General features: G+C 37.2%; 1 protein-coding gene across 6 annotated transcripts; it reads right to left on the reverse strand.

The window, feature by feature from the left end:
* Positions 1-379: 379 nt before the first annotated feature.
* On the reverse strand, positions 380-25,685 carry SLC38A11 (solute carrier family 38 member 11). 6 transcript variants are annotated; one of them, XM_026122274.2, is made up of 13 exons: positions 25,423-25,685; positions 23,784-23,863; positions 22,616-22,733; positions 22,066-22,140; positions 19,540-19,629; positions 17,605-17,670; positions 15,825-15,931; positions 15,209-15,288; positions 8,119-8,189; positions 7,030-7,191; positions 5,310-5,422; positions 4,506-4,637; positions 380-1,301 (listed from the first exon to the last, which is right to left on the reverse strand). In XM_026122274.2, the coding sequence occupies exons 2-13, from the start codon at positions 23,835-23,837 to the stop codon at positions 1,056-1,058; spliced, it is 1,314 nt and encodes a 437-aa protein (XP_025978059.1). In that variant the 5' UTR covers positions 23,838-23,863; positions 25,423-25,685; the 3' UTR covers positions 380-1,055. The 6 variants fall into 6 exon arrangements, with proteins under 6 accessions (XP_025978059.1, XP_025977907.1, XP_025977983.1 ...); XM_026122122.2 differs by having other exon boundaries at positions 19,495-19,629; XM_064514868.1 differs by having other exon boundaries at positions 1,167-1,258; positions 19,495-19,629.
* Positions 25,686-26,139: the final 454 nt, after the last annotated feature.

The following is a 26,139-nucleotide window of genomic DNA, read 5'->3' on the forward strand; positions in this document are numbered from 1 at the left end:
CTTCAAGCAAAAGATTTTAAAAAAATCATATGAGGGGGGAAAAAAGAACAGGAGAGCTATCAAGTCATTCCTGATTCATCTGAAATGTTCTTCACCAGCTGTCATGAGGAAATACTAGCCAAGTTCAACTCTGTTTGGTGTGGAAGAATTGGAGTCTATTCAGTGAATACTCTCACATACAAGACAGATTAGCTATACAGTTGGATCTCAAAGGCTGAAAAAAGCTCTCTGTCAGCAGTACCTAGCCTAGCCACCACACAAAACAGTGCATTCAAAATGACTACGTAGTGAAATTAGAACAGACTAACCCACCCAAGTATCTCAAACAGTTCCCCCTCCAAATCAAAAATTTAAAAAAAGTTTCAAGTAAACATTCTTTGCAAATTCACCGGTGTGGTTTTATTCATTCAAAAACTTCCAGTTACAAGACCACAAATTGTAATTCGTACAGTTGAGTTGTATCAGTTACAGTTCAGAAATTCTATCAGTTACAGTTCAGAAAGGATATAAAATTGCCCTCGAGTGAAGACGCAGCACAAGGGATACTTTCAGCACTTAAGGACAATTACTGCTAAATCAAAAACAGAATTAATAGGGGTCTTTCAATTGCAAAGCACAGTTTTAATAACAGAATGTGGCTGGGTCTCTCTGTTTCAGGACTCCTAAAAATATACTACAGTATGCTAATAAATACACATTAAAAAATTATAAAGTTAGTAACTAAATGACATTAATCATGGGAAAAGTTTACATTCCTAAACACATCATTTATGGTTTAAGCAGTGTTGCTGACTCATTAACTTAAAAAAATGCAGACTTTTTGATAGATGTGCAAGTTATTCAAGTAACACCTACTGAAATACATTTCAGGGCACTTCAATTTCAAAAGTTAAAATTCACATCTTACCTGGAAAAGGGCTGCAGCGTAAAACCAAGTGTACAAATTCAGTTACACAGTTCAGAATTCTTAGCACATTTTTGTTCCAGTCTTATTTAAATTAGCAAATAGCTTGCTGGGAGATGTACCTGATCTAGTCTGCTGATTTGTGTATTTCCTAGGGTGGAAGTGTACTATTGTGAAAAGAAACATTACTAGGGAAGCAGTAGAACATTTCTTTTCCATGGCTACATTCCTGGGGATGCAAGATAGTCAAAACAAACCCAACTGTCATCACTAGCACACCGACAGCAAGAATCAGGCAGGATATGATGTTATCTGAATGGTTCCATCGCTCTTCAGACAGCCTCAGATAACACGCTGTTGGGATGATAAAAACAAGTGGGGTGGCACTGAGAACCCCCTGCATGTGGGAAATAACAATAACAAAAACTTTGTAAGAATGTATATTGAGATTTGAAGCACAAGAACGTATATCATTTTTAAATGACTAATTAGATTGAAGCAAAAGTAAAGCTGGAGAACAGAAGCCTTTTTCCAGTGCTGCTACATAGAAGATTTTCTTTTCCAAGTCACAACTTGCAAAAATATCTATAAAAATACTGGAAATAATTCAGGCTTATTTACATATTGGTGTTTGCTGATACAGAATGATATTTTATGTTGCAAGTGCTTCTAAGTCAAGGTAACTAGTAAGGTTACTAGAAGCTTCTCAGCTCCGAAAGTACAATAAAAGTCAAGTCCAAATGTAGTAATTCTGGAACACTGTAACTGATGTGAAATATTTAAGATCATTCCATGTAGGAGTCTAGATATATTACTTTTAACATTCACAAAAATGAGTAGAAACATCTTATTCAATCATCTGCATTTATAATCTAATTCAGGGTAACTTCCCTATGAAGGCAAAGCTCCCTTTGAAGGAGTGGAAAACTCTCTTACCAAAAATTCAGCTCCCATTTAAATGCTCTCTTAGAGAGAGACAGACATGAGCACACGCTTAACTGCTTTCTACTTTTTACTGCTTTTTTTAACTGCAGCTTAAAATAAAAGTTATATGCCAAAAAAGAGCATTTTTGCACAGAAATCTTGAACATCCTGCTTTATTTCAATTGAATTATAGTGAGGTAGTAATCTGAATATCTTTATGCTTGTATAGTCTGAAGTATATTTTATGGTAGAAACTATTAACAATGCTGAGTATACACAAAAAAATAAAATTAACATACCAAGTATCTTTTTCATAAAAAAAAAAAAAAAGACTCTTTAAATATGCGAAGCAACGTAAACCACCATCTAAGTAAAAGAATAGTACAGGTAGGTCTGCAGACCCTTGACTCCCGCACAACCAAACAGTTTCCCTGGCGATTTACCACAGAACAAACACAATGGTTTGTGCTTTGTTTTAAAACCAGAAAGCAGGGAAAAAGTAAGCAGAGTCAGAGAAGCATCAATAGTGCTATATTGGATGAGGAGCCAAAAGACAGCCCTTTTGTTGGGCATGGAGCCTGCTGAGAAAGCAGATCTTTTTTCCTTTGTAATGTAGAGACTCTGATTCCTCTTTCTCCTCTACTGAGGCAAACAAGACTCTGAAGAATCCTTTTAAGTGCAAGGATTATATTCAAGACATACACAGCTGTACTGTCAAATGCCTCCCTCCCCCCTAAAAAGCCCACAAAATATAAGCTACCCATTAAAATACCTGGCTATCAATTTCACTTTCTAATGGAAACAAACTACTGGCTTGAATACTGAGTAATCACTCAGGCCTGTCTGGGAAAAAACACTGCATTCATGGAATACTTATTTCTGAGTGATTTTTTTAAAACAATTTAAGTTCATTACAAATCGGAACTGTACGTATTTGATCATGCTAGAAAGACTTACTGGCAGTTCTCCAAAATGATGTAATTTATTCTTATTATCTACACTGTATAGTGATTGAACATAAATACACATACATAGGCATACATGTGCACATTATTAGTAAGGTTCATTATACCAGTATTCAGAAATTTGACCAAGACAAGCATGTATGTATGAATATATACAAATATTTTTTATTGGTGTCTATACACACAAGTGAATTTTATGCATTTGTAATGTAAAAACAGGCAAAAAAATGATGGAAAGGGAACTACCAACAGATGCTATCAAGGAGAAATTTCAGTGGGAACACATATCCTGACCAGACCAATAACAGTACTGCTTATTTTAAGCTATTTATAATTTAGAAACAATTAACTGAGAGGAAACTATGTAGGTAATTATTTTAAATGGAGGGTAATCTGTAGCTTATCTGGATATTCAGACCAGATCTATACTACTGGTCAAAGCATGAGCTGCTAAATCACTGCTACAAAATCACTCGTTACTGCTCAGGCAGTAGATAAACTGCATTGTGGGTCAGAATGATGCACACGTATCATGACATGGGCATGCGACTCCTGAGAAGACTTTTGCACTCTGCATAAAAAACAACTCCCTTCCTCTTGCTCTACGAGCTTCCATTGGGCATGCACGATATGGCTGAAAATCATAAATCAGTGAAGTGAACAGGGACATAGGGAGCCACTTCTAAATTATTTCTATTAAACCCCCCCTCCCAACAGCAAAAAAACCTAAAGGCTGCCCTTAAAAGGTTTTCTCCACTTTCCAACTTTAATATCCTGAAGTATGAGATCCCCACACCTACCTTACATTATCAAAAATAGCTGACCTGAAATTGAAAGTAAACTACTTAGACAAACAACCCTTGTCGTAAAAGTAGACTGGAATTTTTGTACCCATTTTTGAAGACTTCTTTTGATTAAATGTACATTTTGTGCCCACACAGACTGACCCCATCTGATAAATCCATTTTGTTAACTAATAATCTAAGACTTCAGTAGATGAAATTGCAGTTCCAATCAGCAAAAATGAATTTTAACTTTAACACCTTTATACAACTTTTTAAGACAAAAGGCACTTTTCTGTGGCCTGCATGGTAAACTCCATCTCTGCTATGAGGCAGTGCCATATATAGGAAAGTTTACTGGTATGTGAAATAGTTAGTTCTCTCCTAAAAATCACACACAGATTATGAGATTACCAAATCCTAGAGCAAATCCTAATGACTGCCTTGTGCTAAAAGAGAGGAAAAAACAAAAACAAGCAAACAAAAACCTCCCAAGAACCAGTTGTAGTGAGACCACAGAGATAGGAACTACAATTTTTCCCTGTTTGAGCTTAACAGGGAGCAAAACTGAGTAATTTGCCTACTTCATCAGAAAAAGGGGCTAGAAAAAGACATATTGGATTTGACCCTGCAGTACCAGGTGGGATGAATATTTTAATGATTGTCACTGCAGTTTAAAAACATTTAGTAGTCTCAGCTATTTACTGTATCTCCAGAATTGTTATAAAAGTTCTCCATGTGAACTTGTCTCCCTGAATTTCCTTTCTCCTTTAATTACCTTAAAGCAGTGAATAATTCCTTTTCTTCTCTAACATTTCTAATCAAATACCATATTGCATTAAATAGATTTTTAGCAGAGCTGTGGATTTTTCAGAACGCGCTTCATTAAAGAGTGATTTATTAAATAGAAGAGTATTCAGGTTCACTTACATTCAGCTCTAAAACTATTCCAAGGCAGTCATATACTAATGAGATAGCAGTTGCCACAGCAACAATAATTACTGTCACAATAATATGGAAAATTGTTGACAGGTTCCCATGGAAAAACACATTGGCAATCACCTGAAACAGAACCACAGTTTAAAACTTCATTTTTGCTCTTTATTTTAACAAACAGCTTGTTGCAAATCTTCTAATCTTAGGAAACTAAAAGAATTGGTGGGAACATATTGACTGAACTTTACCCACCTTGCTTCAAGAAAACCTCTTCTTCTTCTTCCAAAAACAGTTAGTAAAAGTCCTAGTAAAATCATAGTTTCAGGGTATAGCTGTTTCCGTCTCATTCCCCTGCTACAGAATTAAACCACTTGCAATAAAGTTATCTATTGAAAAGAATATTTCCTCGCTAGACAAATTTCCTTCTACAGAGAAAAATTAGTAAGCATGGTAAGTATCTACTATAAATACCACATCTACTATCTACTGTAAATCTACTAGATATCTACTATAAACTCGGCTATTCTCAACACAATGACCACAGTAGCAGTTATCCTGATATTTATCATTAAATAATTATTAGGATAATATTGGGTAATATTACAATAAATACAATACAGCATTGTATTGCCAGAATCCAAGCGATGCATCTAATACTTCATATTCATTGCATACAAGAGGATAGGATATGTTGATATTTCTTACATATCAACCATCAACTATAGTTACAATACGTACTGGTATGTATAAACAGTGCGGTGAACTCAACATTGTTAGAGGAAGATGATAAATGTTTACCTCTCTGGTCACAAAACATTCAAGGGGGAAGGTCAGAATTACAGTAACTCCGTAACAAAATCTTCCAAAAGTAGCGAGGTTGTCATCTCTACAGTAGTTTTCAAATATATCTCCTGAAGCAGAGCAAAACATGAATTATTTTCAACTGCATGACGTTTCCATATTTTCAACTTAAAATGTAAGTTACTGGAGCAACTTTCTACTGACACTTAAGACTTTCTGACCTACTTTCATTACACATATCAAGAAACTATAGTTAGTCACAAATTACATCTAGAAGGAACCTTCATCCTGACCTGACAGTAGCAGTATTTTTATTTGAATTAGCATCTGTCTTTAAAAAATATTTTAATACACCCATTGTAATGTTTGTCATGTGTTAGCTTCCCCATAGCAGTCCTTTGCAGTGCTTTTGTATGAGATGCTGGTTATTTAAGTCAGTAACAGATTAAAAAAAAAGTTGTAGGTAAAAGGAACATTTTCTTTAAAACAAAGTTCTTCTGAGGACAAGGATAATTACACAAGGAAGACCAATGAGATACCTCTGGAGAACTGCGTTTTCCTTACAGTATCTAATCACAGCTAATAAGCTGTATAACTAGCAAATCTTTTTGTATCTGCTAACAAAAGCCTGATTAGTGAATTCAAATAATCACTTTGCTTAGTGTTTATGCTAAAGAATCTGGAATGATGATCCCTGAGACATCAGAAAAATTGTAAAACAGTGATCTAGCAGATCTTTTCTACCTCTGATTTTTATTATACTATCTTCATGATTTGTTACTTTTAGGATCACAATGGCACTGAAGCAGCAATCAGGTGTGCTCTAGAGAAAACAGCGTCAGAAGGTCTTGACAGAAGGTAAAATGGAATCTGTTTACAGAATAGTCATATGCCAAGGAGCAGCTGCAGTCAAGAGCTTTCTACACTTGAAATCTCTCAGTCAGTTTGCACTCAGTCTGGCTGGAAAGTTGCATCTATGAGGGTAAGTTATTTTGCTGCACAAACAGCACAGGAGGGAAGAAGAGGAGGGACCAACTAGCCTCCCATCCCCCACCGCTGTTCTCAGCTAAATTCTGCTGTTCATCACAAGAGGACAAGGCTAAGAAACCCTCTCTTACAACTTGAAATGGCATTATTAAATAAAGGAAAATCTGAGGCAAAGAAATCCTTAACAATGTGTTTGATGTTAATACACATTGCATTCATACGCTAATGAACAGACACACACAGAGGTGACAGTGGCATTAATTAGAGCAGCAATCTATTGTAAAGATAGGAAGCATTCTAAGTCAGAGCTAGGATGCTGCATTAACACAGGCAGGAAATGATATAAGAAAACCTACAGAAATAAATGCCAGGCACCTTATAGAAAGATGTAGGCAATTTTTATTCTTCCTGATCTGTTAGAAGATCATGTGGATAGATTACGGATGTTTAGTCCTCAGAAATCTTTGGATTATGGAAGCATCTGATGGGGACTTTCGCCACTGAGACTTACGCTTGGGAATTTGTTACCTCTTGGCATAGAGCTGACTTTGCACCCTGTTTTGGCTGTTGGATACCTACAAAGAAAGTTTCTCCTGGCTATTTCTTTCCAAACATAATATGGCTTTGGCACTTCTGCACCTAATAATGTATGAGCAACATAACTCAGATTAGGAATGTGAAAACGTAAGGATTACAATGAATATCAAAATAAGTGCATTGAGCAGTTTACCTTCTGTGTATTCTGCAAAAGTCATATATCCACATGCAGCAAACACTACACTGATAATAACAGCAAGCGAGACTGACACATGTGTGATTCGAGACCAGCTGTTTAAAGTAGGTTCCTCCAGAGAGCCATAGATTAAAAAGCTGTTATGGTGGCAAATGAATGCTGAAATACACATCATAATTAAAGCAAATACATGAATTTATGTATACGTATATAAAAAAAGAAGAATAGTGGAGTGCATATTCCAAGACAGGAGAGAGAGAGCATAGAATCCACTCATTGTTACATAAAAACATTAATTCTGCAGTCAGTAGCAAAGATAAGTGGCTTGAACTTTTATTTACTTGTTTGATTCAGTACAGGTTGATCTTTCTGTTCAGCCTGATGTGATTCTGATTACATTATCCTAACATGCCACATTGTTTCATCTCCCTATCCACACTTCCATTCCAGCTTCCACTTTCTCCTCCCATTTTCCTCTTTAGTGCAAGAGCCCAGCAGAGCTTTTGAACTCCACAGAGTTATTTGCGACTTTGGACTTTCTACGACATGCATTTTAGGTAGCAGCAAGCAGAGGGAGGCCTCAAATTGCCACCGCATTAACAAGAAGTAGTGTACCAGATAATCTGGTAGGAGCGGATTTTAGAATGAGGATAACGTATGCGAGCTGAGATTCATCCGAAAGGTTCATTCTGGGAAATAACAGATGCTCTCTAGTGAATCTGTGTGTTCCAGTATAAGCCTTTTCTGTTAGAGGTTATCCAAGAGAAAGGAGAATGGTCATAGCCATACCAGTTCACAAGTCATACTAAAATTACTGGCACAGGTATTTCAAGATCTGAATTATGAACTGGACATTTGAGCTGCCTTCACATGTCCCAGCCTCTACAACAGGACGGACAGTGGATGGGAATAAAGACTTAAATCATAACAATTAGATTCACCTAAGGATGACTCAAAGTCAACTTTATTTTTTGCTAAACCAGCTTAACATGAAGATAGAAAAAATTAATATATGATTTCCAGGTCCAAAAATTTTGATCTTTTTTTAAACAGTCTGAAGACTGAAAATTTGAAAAACTGACTTACCAAATGACATCACCCCAATGGCTTGTACTGCGTTTGATTTTGCAAATATCCAAGCATTTTCTGATTTGGGTCTAAAATAGATATTTGTTTTAATAGATTATTCTTTTCAACCATCAGTTATTAAAGTAATGTAAAACACTATACTGTAATACAAAACTGCTAATCAAATCCTCAGAACTCTCCACAGCAGGCCACAGCGTCCACTAATGGAAACTGAACACTGTTAAGATGCCCTTCTCGCCTCCCTTGTTTCAGTTAAAAGTATTTCTGGGACAAGTTTGTATGGCCAAAAATGTCAGCCTGTTTCAGTGATCAGTTCTGTAAATAAAACATCTCTTAAAGTCTCCATATATCAAGAAACAGCAGTTGGGAAGGTAAAAGCAGTTCCTGGCTGAGGTTATCTTAACTCAAAGTCTCTTCTGACTATTTAGAGACAGTTTCTTCCTTTGAATCTGCACAGGTAATCCATAGAGTCTAGAGACGCTTTCTTCCTGGGCCATAAATCAAGCGAGACAGTCTGTCTTGATTTATACCTGTTCAAACCTTCTGCCTAATGTAACAACTGCTCATGAGAAGGTGTTCCTCATAGTGAAGGGATCCTATGAGCTCCCAAGAGTGATAAAATACTCCATATACTTTCTTACATTTGATTTTATAATCAGGCAAGAAAGAAGATAATATCCTCCATATCTGCTCCTCTAAGACGCGCCCACTATTTTGGACTGGAGGTGATTGTAATTCTTCAAGAAGGACTACCAAAAACTGTCAACAATCTTAGTTACAATCCATTTGCTGCATGAACATCTCTGACTATAGAACTAAAACACAGGAAAGAGGAAGGGTAGGAAACACCTTTTTCCTGACTTGCAATTTTCTAAAATATCAGATGAACTTCACAAGCCTGTTGAACATTTTATTTTTGAATGTTAAAGCACAGAGAATGCATTAGTAGATTAGCTTGTGCTCACAAAGTTGGCTGCTGCTCATTTTGATTACTCTATTTTTATTTAGAGGGAAAGCTCCTGCCACCTCCATAGCTACTATTTTCTTATCACCCTGCAAAACAGTGACAATCAGGCCAGTTCTGTGAGGACAACAAAAGCAGCTTTTTTTCTCCCCCATCTAATGATAATCAGCTCTTTTTTCTTGCCCCACTGGCATACGTTATATTAGGTTTTACTGCTGCCAAACTTTTAAATCATATTAAAAAACATATTACTGCTATTGTTTGTTCCTTTTCAGAACTCATAGCTTACTGTTTCTTGAGAACTTAAAACAGAATTTATATTATCCAATGTACATTTAGCTCTGATACAAACAGAGCACCCTCTATGCTCTCAGGCTATGACTCCTAAGCTTAACTTTGAAGTGAATGGGACCTCAGCATCAAAACCAAGCTTAGTTTTTTGATCTCAGATGTAGTATATGGTCTTGACCACTGTTAACATACAGTCTACCCTCTTGAGTAGCTGAATATGGCCTTCCTAAAACATTCTCAGACTCAGCAGGCAGATACAATAAACAACATGGATGAAACAGAGCGATCAGGCATTTATCCTGTGAAATAGGACTTCTGACCAGCCACAGCTACTGTAGTTCCTTCTATAGAATAGCCTCTTTTAACTTGATGCCACTGATTTCAAACCACTAGAGGTGACTGAGGACAATTCATATTCAGAACTCTGTATATACTGTTTTTCAGAAAATGACTCTATCTGCCAGATGTGAAAAATCAGTAATATCACAAAATAGAGCTAGCTTATTTAAAACTAACATTACAACAGTTCAGTTCTATAACCACTAGAGGTCAGTTTCGATGTCAAGCATATAGACAGGAGATTTTCATTTTCCATCGATGACAGAATTTGCAAAAGTTTCTGGACCCCTTTTCTATTCATAATTATTAAAATATTTTTAAATGCACAGAAAAAATACTTTTGTTTGAAATGTATTTTGATGACAATCATAAACTACTTTAATTCAAAGCATGTAATTTCTGTGAAATGTTGTATCCTTTGCACTTAATATATCTATACAGTAAGCTCCTGTAAATAGGAATTTGAAAAATGAAATGTAGAAAGCATGTGAATTTCAGTTGAAACATTCTGATTAAAACTTCCAAATAATCAATTAGAAAAAAAAAAAAAAGGAGCTAGTTTTCTCCCTGCAGAGTGCTGGCTTATGCATAAGTAATATGCAGACCGAAATATAGCTTTGCCTTGTGACTGAATGACACAAAATTCAGATTAGAAGTACTACTTCGGAAAAAATCCAGAAGAACAAAATCCTAATTAACAATGTAAGAAGATGAATTGCTTGCTCCACCATTCCGCAATTAGAATGGAATTTCATATCCGTGATTTGAACACTACCAGCATACTGCAGTGTCATATGTGCATATATGCACGCATGACACATGCGACAGTATATAGTTAAGTGTTTCTCACAGTAAGTCATATACTGTTGTGTATGTTCTGAAAAACATTTTCACACCTTAGCAGTAGAGGGATCTCACACAGATGTCATACATAAACTATAAAGTGAAAACATGATGAGAAATTTAATTTCTGAGAGCTCAGAAGTAAGAGTCAAGAGCTCCAGAGTTGTGATGGTATCACTAAATCTCCCCCATGTCCAGTCTGCAGGATATATATGCTTCTGGAAAAGGGTGTAGGTAAGCCAAAAGAGAGTCTATATCAATTAAGACTTCAGATTGGGAAAGAGAAAACTGAGCCAGGAAATGCTAATGGTCAGTTATGGAAGAGCTGCACAGTGAGCAATTACTTAGAATGTCTCGCAAGACCAAAGGCCCCTAACAGAAATACCAGGTATGAAGCTTCAAGCAAGACATTTATATGACAATATTCCATGCAATACATACTTCTAGGCCAAAAATATAAAAGGGTTCACATAGACTTAAAAAATTCACAAAGAAAAGACCTATTGGTAAATATGGTGGTCCAGACATAAGGACCCCCCCACACACAGATCAAGGCAAAAAAGAGCCTATCAGGAGAATATTACATCACACTATACCTGTTCTGCTTCTTAAGTCCTCTCTATAAGCACTCAGAGCATTCTGCTGCTCCCATCAAAGATGCAATTTGACAAGATGGACCTTTGCTCTGACCCATTTTTACCTACCTTCTTGTCAGGAATAGTTAGGAGAAGATCACAACTGCTGCTCGCATAAGAACAGTGGTAACTGTGAATATCTGTGAATGACGAATCTGGCTAGCTGAAGAAACAGGAATTTTCTTTCCTTATTGCTCCTCACTCAGCGTATAAAACGAGCTATGCCTGTATAAACACAAAATTATTTACTGTTCTAGAAGAAGCAGAAGTTAGACAAAAGACAATGGAAGATAACAGGAAGAAGTGTGATGCTAACTGCAGTCATTGAGAGCTGTAGTATCCCTAGCATTCGGTAGAAGCTGTAACACAAAATAAAAGTTGAGAGGTAACGTAACTGTGATTCTTGGAACAAAAATAAAGGACTGGACAAAAATATGTTCCAAGGGAGTTCTTAGTCAGGAAAAAGTCTCAAGTGAAAGTAAGACAACAGTAAGACAGATTGACAATTTGAATTGTCTGTAGAAAGGTGGTGAAGCCTAGTGGTGAAGAAAATATGACCCTACTCAGTCTTCAGTATACTTAAGTAAGACATAATAAACCTGCTTGTGAATTTAAAAAGCATTTTGAGATGATCACTGTTTACCTACGCAAGAATAGGAGAAAAGAAGAAGAAAAAAGAAAACAAAGAAAGAATCAAGCAAAGGTTAACACTCCTCTTGCAGTAAAAGGCACATTGCATATAGATCATAAGCAAGACTCAGAAATTTGTTTGGCAGTCTAGAACAGCAAATCTATTTCTTTTTGTCAAGCATTTACAGTAAAGTAGTCCCTATCACAAGATCTATGCTATGCAGAAATCTGCGCTGTCATTTACGGAGAAATGCTGCCAAAAATGACATAGAGAGTACATCAGAAGAAAATCATCTTTAAGGAGAGTAAAGAGAAGCATACATTCCTGACCTTAACCCAGATAGCACATATATGAAAGACCCACTGAAATAAGAAAGTGAATTTGTAAAGAGGAAGAAGTCACACTTTTGACTGAAGGGAGCTACATACTGGAATCAGCAAAAGACTTCCACTGCTTTGGATTAAAGATCATGGACAAAACAGCCAAATTTAGGTTCAAACAGGCAGTTATTGATATGACTGATAATGGATGAGTACATGGCAGACAAATTCAGGTTTAATTCAATGATTTAGACATTGAGGAAACAGACTAACTGTAAAACCTGGGTTCAGTTCTATTGCAGAAATAAGGTAGAATATCCTTCTGTTTTGATTTAAACTGTAAGAGTTACAGACAGTGAATATAACTTGAATCAGCATAGCAGAGAGGAAATGATTAATGTTCAGGTCAACCTTGAATTTCATATTAATCAAAGTCATTCTTGTCACTGAAGAACAAAGAGAAGGAAAAGTGATATCTGTCACAGTCCCACTGAGTTGCAGTTGCTTTAATTCTCCTTTTTGCTTAATGAATTACTTGACAATTCTGTAAGTACAAGGTAGTGTTGGTTTTATTTTTTAAATTTCATCATACATTAAAGTTTACCTTTGATTCTTTCTTGCTTCTAAATAATCCAACAGTAAACAACTTTCTACTTTCAAGTTATTTTCCTGAACACTTGGTGTTTCATCCCTGTGATCAGCTGCCAGTTGGGTAATTTTCACATCCCATTTATGTGTAACAGATGCTCTTGAAGCTTTTCCTGGAGATTTATTTATTATGCAGACATTGACATCATGGCATTCTTTCAAAAACACCAAGTTGAAATGATCCATCTTTATAAGTTACATAAAATATTGCCTTCTAAAACAATGAATGTTGATTTCATCTCTGAACAAGGAACTTACTTTATGCAGTATTAATGTATCTGAAGACATTTACAGTTTGAGATAATCTTAACCCATTGTTTAAGAGCATGTTAGAAAGATATCTAGCTACAAGCAGATGGAAATAAAGTATCATCTAACTGTATTTTTATCCAACATCTAAAACTACTGAGGGTAAGCTCTAGATTCAGAACACTGGATGTTATCTGCAGACACATTATGTTCTTCAGACAACAATGATTACAGCGATGATACTGATCAAAAGCAAGTACCTCTGTTTCATATTCATCGTAAAGAGGAAATAAATTAAACCAAATAACCCTCTCTTCACAAATACAGTATTTCTTTCCTGCAGACTAACAAAAAAGTAACACTCTCATACTGTCCCTGAACAACTCTCTCTATGCTGAAAGCAATTAAAAAAAGAAAAATCATTGTTAAAATATCAAATCATTGCAAGTAGTGAAAATTTCTCTGGTGGTCTGGCACAACATAGTGGAGGTTTCTGGCAGAGTAAATAACCTCTGTTGGCCTAATAACAGATATTACCTCCCAGTAGAAACTGCACTCCTTTTAAGCAAAAAGAAAGTTTATCATCCCCAGATAATCATCATACCTCTCGAGGGGGAATAATCTTCATTTTGAAAGTCTAGAGTAAAAGGCAGGTAAAAACTGATTACTCCTCAGAGAGTAGTAATCAAAGTGGGAGGATTTTTGAATGGGGTTCCACTGGAATCTGACCCAAGTCCAGCACTTTTGAATATGTTCAATAAAAATGTGGAAGTTGGAACAAAAAGTACACTTTTCAGAAGGTATGAAATTTAAAGTTATGTTCTTTGTTCTCACTAAAAAGAAAAAACCTTGCCAGATTAATTTTTGAAAACAAGAAGTGTAAAGGAACAATGGAGAAGTGTCTACAGCATTAAAAAAACATCTAACAATAAGACTCCAAGAATCTCTCAAAAATCAGCATTACTTATGGTAAGAAAAAATAAAGCCATACATTCTGTATTTTCCAATGCACCACCACTGTTAAGAGGAAATGTTACCATACCAAGATCACCAGTAGCCATTATACATAGCTTCCTTTTTTAGCAGGTTTTGAGATTTCCCTTTCAAATACACATTTAAGATGCACACTATGAAAAACACCTTGCTTAATATATTGCTCCAGTGAAGAAAGGGAGGGAGAAAATCCCACATGATTCTGAGTGGATCATTTCTGTGGATGATGGGCACTTCTCTATTACAACTTTAAAAGCTGCTATTTTAACTATCTTGTCAGCATTAAAATATGAATGCCCTACAATTAGCCCACTTGATCACTGCAGTAAGAAAAAAGTATGGTTACATGTGACACTGCTGATACAATCATGGTGGAAGAATCTACTTCTTATAGAAGCACTGGAAATACTATGTAAACTATTCTAATAAATACAAAGTGTAACCAGAAACAGACAGTCTGTCTTCTTTGCAAAATAATTTCACATTTGATAGGAGTCTGTTTAGCTAAAAGAGATAAAGCAGACATCTTAGGCCATGAAGAAAAGATATTAGATTCATAACGCTTTCTTAAAATTCAATTAAAAAACTACACAAAAAAACAAGCCACAGCACACATTCAGTGTCTGGAACACTCCAGTGTTAAACATTACTTTCAGGAAAATACAGAATGCTGGAAAACCGTTTCACATGTTCATTTTATTGCTTTCCTCAAATGACTGAATAATGTTTTTATTAGTGTTGTTCACATTTTCCTCTTTCTTATTTGTATTCAATTTTTATTATGAAGTGATTAATAAAAAATGAACTATTCCTAGAATACTATCTATTTTAAGATTATAGATATAGGCCAGATGGCAATAATGAACAAAAATTAAGAACTTCCAAACGCTAGGCAACCTCACATACTATAAATTAGGAATATCACCTGCAACTTCCAACTCACTGGCAATTTTTGAGACTTTTTGTGATTTTACCCCTTTTCACCCCTCAGATGCATACAAGTATGCTTTAGTAGCTCATTTTGTATTACTATTAGTACGGGCCTGTTTCTTCAAATATCTATCGCTCCCAAAAGAAGACAGCCATGTTCCAAAACTATGTGCATATAAATAATAGCCATATAATAGGTTATATGGCTTAAAAATCGCTTTGTGACAACTGAAAGAGTACTTACACTTGTGGACTGAATGTTGCTGTCCTCACCATCACAATAACCAGGATGACAATTGTCAAAATCAGAGAAATAAGAGATACCTGTATGGAAAAAACACAACTTAGTTTGTGAGCTGCTCACGGTTCTCCTTTTTAGTAGCATAATTTGCTTTAAAAAGGAACAATTAATAAACAAGTTTCTAAATACCAGAAACATCAAATACTTATGAAATCAAGAAAATCCAGGACAACTGCTTATTTATAACTAGCCTATTGCAACTGTATCTCTAATTCTAACAGAGACTTCCCATTTAAACACCTGGAATCAACAGTGCTCAGTATTTCAAGATCAAGCCCATATCACCCAGTGCTTCTATTACCCAGTGATTTCTATCAACAGTAAATGGAAAATCCAATGACTCATTGCTTTTTCTTTGGAGATTAATGTTTTGTTTGGACTCTCCAAAACTTTCTGATATTTCTTGGGACAGAAGACAGACTGAACTATAAAACAGATTCCAGTCAGATGTAATGCAACGCAAATACCTTAAGTCATGACTTGCGCTTATGTTCTAATGGCATATAGAAAAGTGAACCAAAAAAAAAAAAATTAAAACCCAACTGCTATTATTATTTACCTTTCCCAGTTTTGCTATGTCACGATACAGAGATAGAGGCAAGGTAAAGATGATGGTGGTAAAAAGAATTATGAAATGACGGTCAGTAAGTACATTGTCTGGTCCACCTAAAACAAAAGAGAAAATTGTATGTTGTTTCTCTCAAACTCACACGAGAAACAAATTAGTTAGATTTGAAAGGCTAGCAGTAATACACACTATGTTTTTATCACCTTTTTCAAGCTGAGCAATACTGAAATAAAAACTAGGCATTAGTTATGCTTGAGAAAGACATACACAGCACATGCATAACCGTAAGAATTCTGCAAACTCAAACTAAGTGCATAATAACACATGGGATATGATACTATATCAAACTTTGGTAAACCGCTATTTGTACACGTAAATTAGTATTAACCATCTCTTTCATCATGACTGAGTCAACCTTGGTAGACTGCAAGCAAACCATTCTACTACTTTCAAGATAAGCAAATTCATAAAGAAGGAACCTAAGATAAGCTCATTTAGGGGTTTCTCTTGGGCACCTCCTTTTTGATGTCACTTAACACAACACAGATTACCATGCGTAGGTATTGAGAGTATTTGTCATAACATTCCCTGAAGCCAGTGGTTTTTTTTATCTGCAACTGGATATTTTTTTCAAGCCAGCAGCAACTGAGCATAACGTGCATCTGTTTCAGTCAGACTACAGTGATTCATGGATTTGAATCAAAGTTTCCTGAATAATTTTGGCTGGAAAGTGATTTGCAATTGACACAGAAAACCTGCATTCAGTTCCCTCTTTTCTGCAGGAAATTGTAATGCCTCATCTCTCACTTTCCAGGAGAGCATTCTATCAGCCAGGTGAAAAGATGTGCCATGCTAAGGGTTCCCCCTACTACAGAAGTCATATTAGATATTTTTTGTCATTATCGGCCTCACTGAAGAACAGCGTGTGACAGTTAAAACTATCCACACCTTGCAGGCTTTATATACCTGCTGTAAATTATGGTCCCCCTAAAGAAGTCAAACAGTTCATACAAATACTTGTTTCCACTTCACTACAAACATCCTTTTTAGTTTAATTCACCAGTGAGGAATGTTTGAACTTGGCTGGCTTTGTACTAAAGCAGATGACAAACATGCACACAAATTGCTCAACTGGTTCTGTGTGGGAATGAAAGCTCCCAGCACTGGAATGCTAACAAGTACGTAAGGTAAAATCTCAAAATGCCACATCTGTTTTTACAGTGAATACCTAGAAGAGAACTAAAGCTTCATATGTAGTTCACAACTACCTACACAGATATGCTTAAGCACACATTAAATCAACTATATTATCTGCAAGTCATCCAGAATTAATTACTAGATGAATATCAGAACTGCTTTTAAAACAATGATTATTATAGCAAATATCCACAAAATATGACAGTGAAGTTAAGCACATTGATGATCTTGTAATCACACTACTGAGGAAGACCCCTCAGATTTGCTTTGTCTTTCATTGAAGCAAGAGGCCTCTTCACTGTCACAGGGTCCAAAGACAACCAACGTCTAGGATTCATAGCTTTTCTTTGACAAAAACATTTCCCCCCACACAACACACTAATATGACTTTTAGATCCTCATGAATTCTCAATTCATAGAAAAAGAAGGAAGATAGTATCTTAATTTAAACTATATTTAAAATAATTCAGAAATAAAATGATGAGCAGATAAGCCTTCAGTCTAACAGTATGCCAATCCCTAAGTATGTACACTATAAATTTTCCCCTTTCCCAAATACTTAAATGCATCTTACCTCCAGGAACTCTCTGAAAAACCTTAGTTAAAGTGTCTCCTGTTATTATATTGTAACTAATCATAGCTTAAAGAAAAAAAAGCATCGTTAGTACAAGTCAAATATGACCTATTTGATAAGTACTTAGGTATTTGATAAACACTTAATAAGCATATACTGTGGACATCAGGATTATATGCCACTTTCCCTCTTGTACAAACTCTGACTAGCACCAACAACTTTCAAGTTTTAGGTTTAAAATAAAAAAAAAAAAAATCAAGAATTCTTTAAGGCTGCTATTTTTGCTTTTTTAACAGGTAGAACCTGAAAAAGAATTTGGTCTGACGAGCAAGGCTGTAATGCAGTCTTGCCAAACACACTTACTTCAAAATGGGGGGGGGGGGTGTCTTGTAAAATTGCCTTGTTCATTTCTAACAGAAATTCTTAGTCAGTCTATTTTCAACTTCTCTTTTCTATTCAGTAAACCAAGTTCCATGTTAGTTTAATAATCCATTCTGCAATCATATGCACAGAACTTCCCAGCCCAGGCAAAAAGTTATTGTCATCTTTCAGCCAGAAGAAAGGAGGAGAAAACAAACATAGATAAAGATATCTAATATGGACTTCCATTTCTTTCTCTCATTAATAAAAACTGTAGTCCTAACATTCATATTTTACCTACATTAAAATATGCATGTGTGTGCATAAACATATGCAAACACACGTATATAAAAGATACACATATGATCTTCACTCTTTGTACATTCATATAGCATACATATATGTACCTCACCTTAACTTACACACACACAATTTCATAACAGTGAATACTTAAATCATTAACATTATTTCTATAAACTGAAGCACAAACACATGCATAACTAGTTCCCTGGTAAGGTCTGAGATTTTTACAACTTTCTTCTCAATAAAGCAACAATTAAGTCAATAGTAATGGAACAGCATTTTTAGAAGTGATGATTCCAGTTTTAGGGATATACCTTTATACAATAATTAATGAGAAAAAGCCACATGGTTGCCTGCAGTAACAGTAATCTGACTCTCTTAGGAATGTCAGCCACTTATAATGATATTAGATTGATTATTCCCAAAGTAGGAATTTTGCTCTGAGGAGACCTATGGGGTTACTGAGTCTATTCTCAGTATCTCAGGTCACCACCTCTTGCAGTCCCGTGTATTAAAACAGCAAGCTCATTTAAGATTTGATTTAATTACACTGCTATTTTAGTGGACAAATTCAGAATATTGGTTTTTCCAACTTCCTAATTAATTCTTGCCCAGATTATACCTGTTTGTTCTTTCCCCAAACAGCAAAAATTACTCTTCTTCCTCACTAGTGTTTCCTCCTCCATTCTTCCCCCAACATAAAAAAATAAATTCTGTTTCAGTTTTCCATTTTGGTAAGCAAAACAAGCCAATTTCTTTTATTCTTTCTTGTACAATGGAGCCTTGACTGCCTAGTAGCTCACTGGGCATCAGGCTGAATTCATGCTTTTGAAGAATAATGATCGCACAGAATATTCTGTGAGATCAGTCAGGTGAGGTCCAATCAGGCTTATCAATAATAGACGTTAACACTTGTCTACATATTCTGCAAATATTAATTTGATACACTCCGAAAAATCACATTTTCCTTTTCTTGCAGGCACATCAAATCTGTGCTGTTACTCATTCTAGTAGAGTCTCTTCTTTGCTATTTCTGATAGCTACTTTCGTCATTAATCTTTAAGTCATTCTTCAGTTCTCAGTTACTTAAAAAAATAAAGGGAGAGACATATGCACTCTTTTTTTTTTTTCTTCAGAGTTCTTCATACTTAACTGCTGAAGGATAAGGTAATGCAAATGTGATATTTATTTATAAAATTTAAACATTTATATTTTATGTGATCTTACCAATAAATGGATATAAAAACTGAAGGGTTGAAAGAATTAAATAACCTGTAAGACCATATGTTTTTTTGACCAGCTCTTGATAGGTGCTCGTACTGGAGATGTTCCCTCCTTTGATCAGTAATATAATTGAATAATCTGTTAAAATATAAAATTATTATTAAAAACAGTATGTTGGTTACTGCTTAGCTTGTTCACTCTTTAAAAAACAAACAAAATCTGTAAAAAGGGAAAAGGAGAATAGTGGCATTGGGAAGAGCAGGGAAGAGAAGTCTCCTTACAAAGGATTTCAATCCAGCAAAGCCAGAAGCTGTAGGCTTATACCGGAGGGAGATTCCAGCTTTTGTGAGTTAAGACAGCAGAAGCAACCTCATTTTCACTGGTTTCCAGTATGGTCAAAGGCAATAAGAACTGTCACAAGCACCAAAAACAAAGAAGATTCAGTTAATGTGGAGGGCTCCTGAACAGATGGTACATGCCACTATATCCTGAAGTGCAGCAGAATATGAGGACTGCCTGTGTTATGGTGCTAGAGCTCTGGATCAGTTTACTCTGCTATTTAGTTAAGTCTGCAAAAGAAAAGGTCCGGTCAGTATTTTGTGACTTCTCCATTATTTGCCATAAAAATGTATTTTAACCATTTTTATTGAGTACTCTTTGAAACAAACCATACACAAAGTGATTTATCAGGAAATCCAGAGACTGAATGCCCTTCAAACTGAGCCACTTTCTTGTATGACACAATATGCCCTGAGGCAGAGCTCAGGTCATAAGTAGAATTGCTCCCCGATTGAACCTCAACCTTGTATGAAGAATTCTATCAAGTACTGCTGTTATTTCAAGCTGTGCTTTAGTAATTATTTGAGCACCCAGGGATTTTCCAGTCTGGATTATTTACAGAACAGAATTTATTACCTCAGTGCAGATATGTCTTGACAGGTAGTGGCTAGACCTTGTCTATTCCTCATCCATCTGGCTTTCACTTATAGCCTGTAATCTATGCTGCAATAGCAAGTTTCTTTCTGTTAACAGTATCAGTGTTTATTGTCTTCTAGGAATGACTGAAATTGTGACTTTTTTTGAAAATCTGCTGAGTACAGCTGTAAATTGTGCATAGTTCAATTTCACATACCAATTGTGAAGTTTTCACAATCATTACAAAGGAGATTGCTACTCTATGTTAATAAGAAAAACAATCCAAAGAGATTCCCCCAAGCACATGCTATTCTTGCACAGTATATACTCACTTCCACTATAATTAGCAGCAGACAGAAGCAGAAATACAGAAATGTACACTATCAATTAAGTTGCATGCTGAGATGATCTTGTACAAGAAATACTACTTTGTAGCAAGAGATCTTAGATCCACAGAACTTAGAAAACACATTTATACTTAAATGATCTAATAGTGCATCTGTTTGGCAATTTAGGAATGTTCCCAGGATCAATCAAAAACATTCCCAAAAATGAAATACAGCAAAAGTTTCTAAATAACAATTATGCACTCATTATTCAGTGAAGACTGGGAAAAATAAGTGCTGACGTAATGTACTTTATCCTACACTTGAAACACTTCAAGTCAGGAAGTTATAATATATTTTGCGCAAGCAAATTATAAGAGTCCCATCTTTAATATGGCAAAATGATGAGTTTAATTCACATGTCCTGGGCCTATGGCTATAAAGTTTTCAAAATACACAGAAGCGCAAAGGACATGAATCAAATTTCCTATCAAAAAGGAACTTTAATTTCTGAACCCTTATGATAGGATGCATGCTTTCATTAATGCAATATGCATTGCAATATTTCATTATGCAATATGCATTAATGCACTATGGCTGATTTGCTATCAGCCATAGTGAAAATTCTCCATATTCTTTATGTTATATTGTTCTTGTCAAACCTTGATCATATATATGGACCCTTAAATGATATTAGTAAGCCAAGAAAAGCATCAACTGCTGCCCAGCCTACGAGCAACAGAATTTGTGCCACTTAGGTCGACTTGGTTCATTGTTTTTGAATTTGCATTTGCAATGACTTTACTAAAACGCTCCTTTGAAGCCAATGGATTTACTTATATTAAAGTTTATTTATCATGTGAGTCCAAAAGTTGGCCCCTTTTGAAGGTAAGCCTATGATCCTTTTTTGCTAAATGATAATTAAATAAAATACTCAGAATCGTAGTCCAGCCAAAGGTTTTATTTCTGGGGTATATTTAAAACAAGTGAAATATAACCTAGCCAAGGTTAACCCCCCTAATTAGGGTAAAAACAGTGGACTATAAACAGGTAATTATGAAACACAAATAAAAGCCATTCTTCCAAATGTCACCTTGACCTAGTCTAGAAAACTAGGCTTCACCAAAATATAAAATGCAAACAAAAACAGCTTTATATGTTATACAGCATAGTTCTCTACTTCTAATCTGCTCAGGGGATTAGTGAGGTAAGCGAAAAATCCTTCATTTTTATTAATTCATAGGTATACTTTTTTAGCTATCATAAAGCTCAAAGACAACGAATCTGTGCAGGTCTTACTTCCACTTTATGATAGAAGCTGCTTTTACAGTACCTGTGATATAGGCAACCCCAAATAAAAGCAGTACTCCTAAGGGAAAGCCAGCTTGCTTCATTGAATATGGCAATCCTGTAAATGAAAAAACAAATGAGATTACAGAAGAACCTATCCAAACACTCCTTGTAGGGGATGACTAAAATAAAGCAATATTCAGATTAAAACAAACAAACAAACACACGCAAAAAAACCCAAACAGTGCCCTGCTATCATTCTCCCAGATTGGACTAAGACAGTGCAAGGCTTCTCAGTATACTTCACAACCTCAGAAAAATTATTTTTAAGGGACAAAGGGTTGCCTAGAGTTAAAGCTCAGCCAGCACCTGCTCAACCAGTACTCAGGTCAATATGCCAAAAAAGCCAGTAGGATCTTTACCAGAATGAGACCTTTGATCTCAGCTGACACCGCTGCATCTTTAAGTAATAGAGAATAATGTTTAGGAACAACAGCAGAAAACAAGAGGATGGTTTATTTTGCTGCAAAATTGGATGCACGTATAAAAAAGGCTCAAAATGTTCAAAATATAATGAAGAGAAGTATACTCACCTATAATGCCTGATCCTATGATAGAGTTGATAATGTTAAATCCAGCTGATGCCCAATCACTGTTTCCTCTTTTATTCCTGGGCTTAATGACCAGGGCTGTTTGGTCATCTGTTGCCATCTATTTCAGGAAGACAATATTAGTATTATACAATGGAAAAATAGGTGAGAACAAGGATTTTACACATATTTAACACAGTCAATTCAAGACCAAAATTTTTAGTATGTTTTCATAGACTCAGATTTGTAGAGGTACTTTTACATCCAAATCCCATTTTTTTCCGTGAGAAATCAAAGGAGTGTTAAGCACCTGATTCCCTTATAAGCCTGATCCATAATCTTCTGTAATAAACTCTTCTCTGAGAGAATATAAGTGGAAGAACAGAGATGTATATAAACTTGGAGGCAGGCTGTTACACAAAGAGCTTTTTAGTTGAAGCCTTGCTCCAAAGGCAGAAATATGAACCAAGCATATTTGAAAATATTTTGACTGATCTCACTGGTCAGTAAAACTAAGCCCCTGAATCAGGAAAATTATTTCAATAAATTACTATTAGAATATGGCAACACCTGAAGGTGCTCTAATTCAACGTTTTATCAAGCAGTTTTCTATCTCAATCCATGGTTTAGCTTATTAGGAATATCAATGACATTGTAACTCTCGCTAACCCCAGAAAGTTTCTATAAGAAAGTCTGCTTTCAAAGTAAATTTCAAGACACGCAGATCTGTAGCAAATGGTTTTGAAAATTAAAGTTCTTATCTTCAAAAATTATCTCTTCATAAGCATGTACTGGTCTTCTACATAGATCACCACTCTACTGACAGAGAATATTTTAATATCATCCATTAGAAGGCCAGTATTTGAAACGAGACTATGTGATTCAAAGGAGGCACGTACAGATAATTAAGAAAATGCCTGCCTCTATTCTGCAATAGCAGAACACACTGATTTTATTTTCATCTCCAACCTCAGGGACGCAGGAGCCTATTTAATACATATAGTAGGCAATACAAACTGAGATGCCTGTTACCAATGCTCCTGGAAAGAAAAAAATTAAAGTGACAGACAAATCTTAGTCTGAAGATAGTGGTACAAGCTGACAAGCATAAGAGTGCCTCAAGAAAAGCTAAATATTTATATGGAACCTTTAATCTTTAAGCCATACTAACATAAGAATAGTAGCACTGCTTCAGACCAGAAGCCCATATAGCCTGGTATCCCATTTTCAAGAGTGGCCAATACAAGGCGCCTAGGGAAGAGTATAACAAGAAAAATATTTAGTTAGCAAGTAATTTATGGTATACTGTCCCAGCTTACATCAGTTTGCAAATCCTGGACTTCCTGAACCAGAAATGTTCCTGGTGCATTACATTCCTTAATGGATTTCTCCTTGAATTTGCCCCTTTTGAAGCCAAGTATACTTTTAGTATCTGCAATGTCTTGCAGCAGTGAGTTCCACAGCTTAACTATACATTATATAAAGAGGCAGATCTCGTTCTGAATCTGCCATTAAATATTTTAACTTTCTGCCTCAACTTTTGTATCAGAGACAATGAATCATCATTTCCTACTTGTCCTTCCCATGCTGCGTGCAGTTTTACAGGCCTGCAATGTATTCACCCTGAGCTGCCTGTCTTTCAGATTTGAGTCTTTTCATCACTGATTTGAGCAGCATCACTGTAATTCTCTCTCCAATTATTCATATTTTCTGCTATTTACAACACAGTACACGTGCAACTGCATTGAACCGGAACAGTCTAGTTTCTTTCTTTTCAGGTGTTAATAGAAAATGAACGCAGTATTTGCTGCAGAGATAAAAAATTCTTTCACAAACCCTGCCTTTAACTTCGGTCCCTTCCGCACTTTAAAAAGATGCTTTAGAACTGGCAAAAAAAACAAAAAAAAAAAAAAAAAAAAAGAAAACCCAAAAAACCAAAACCCACAACGGATGTGAAATGGCTCCTGCATGAAGACTAGAGCTCTTGAACATGTACGCGCACTGCAGACTGGGGAAGAGGGAAGAACTGTCGGGAGACGGACTAGCGAGCTGTAAAGATCATGAGTGCCATGGGAGAAGCTAACAGGACGCGCTCGCCTCTTGTAATGTCGCCATCGAGGGAGAAGGCACCACATGGGCAGCCCAGAAGAGGTTTCTACCATGGTGGTGACGGAGGCCACCTGTGGCTTAGCTCTCCCAGGCATCGGCTGCAGACCGGGACAGCAACGGCCATTGCCATCGCGCTGATGGTAGTGGGCCCCCCGTGAGGCAGGATGCTCAAAGCCTGGTATTCATGTGAGCCTGATTTTTACTTCAGTCAAACAGCCATCGTTCTCCTAACTTTCGAGGATCAGATCCATCAGTTTCCTTTTTTAATTTTTTTTTTTTTGGTGGCACTTACAGCACTTTCTTCCCCACACTGCTCGTAGGAGCAATCCGAGCACTCTAAGTTAAGGAAAAACTGAACAGACCTGACGCTGCTGCCCACGAACGGCCCGTTAGCCCAGACGAGGAAGGCGGGCTGCAGCGGCACCGCGCCGCGGGCGTTTGGCACCGCTCGTCGCTATAAATCCGCCAACAGCAAACGCCGCGGCGCCCAAACCGCCAACGCGGCCCCGGCGCCCCTCGAAGTCACCGCCCAGCCCCGAAAACGGGCCGAGGAAGCTGAAGTGAAATTAGGTGAATCCTGCTAGATTTGCCTGGCCGCGGAGAGCCGCCCCACTCACCCCCACCCCCCCCCACCCCGCCGCCGCCGCCTCCCGAGAGCCCAGCGCAGACCTCCCGTGTCGCCGATCCTAGCCCCCGGCTACCTGCTGAGCAGCGGGCGGCGGCGGCGCCTGCCCGCTGCGCTCCATCGCTAGCGGCGCTTCCCTCCCGGCGTCGCCGAGCTGCCTCTGCGGCGGGGGCCAACCCCGGCGCGGCGGGGAGCGCGCTCGCCCCTTCCTGAGCGCTGCGGGCAGCGGCGGCAGAGACCGGCTGCCCCGCTCCTCCCGCGGCCGCCGCCTCAGGCGGGGGCGGGCTCAGCGGCACGCGGCTCCCGCCAACTGCGCTGAGGCGGGCGGGAGGGCGCGAGGCCACCCCCACGGCCGCCCTCGCGGTGTGGGGAAAGGCGGGCGCTCGTGGGCATGGCTCGCCCACGCTCTCCCTGGCAGCCGGCGCTGGGTCTGCGCAGAGACTGGCTGGAGCCCAGCTTAGGTGCTGGGGCAGTACTGCGGCCTTCCCCAGGGCGAGGGGCGGTGGGGCGACAACATGGCGGCCCAGGGCGGGTGGTGTAGGGCTGCCCTCAGGGCGAGGGGGTGGCAAAGAGCTCTCCTCAGTCAGTCCCTGGCTTGAAGTGTGGGAGTAAGCTATTTCATCTTGTGCTTATGGGACACCAAGTTTATAAAACACTTGTTTAATCTGAATGCCCAAAGAAAGCTGTGTGTGTAGGGTGTGTGGCTAAAACTGGCTCAGGTGTTACTCTTGCTTAGCTGTTTTTGCTTTTCACTGTAGATGTTAGTTATTAGGCCTCACTACTGTATTGATTG

Source organism: Dromaius novaehollandiae, chromosome 7 (assembly GCF_036370855.1).
Source record: "Dromaius novaehollandiae isolate bDroNov1 chromosome 7, bDroNov1.hap1, whole genome shotgun sequence".
Classification (NCBI taxonomy): Eukaryota; Metazoa; Chordata; class Aves; order Casuariiformes; family Dromaiidae; genus Dromaius; species Dromaius novaehollandiae.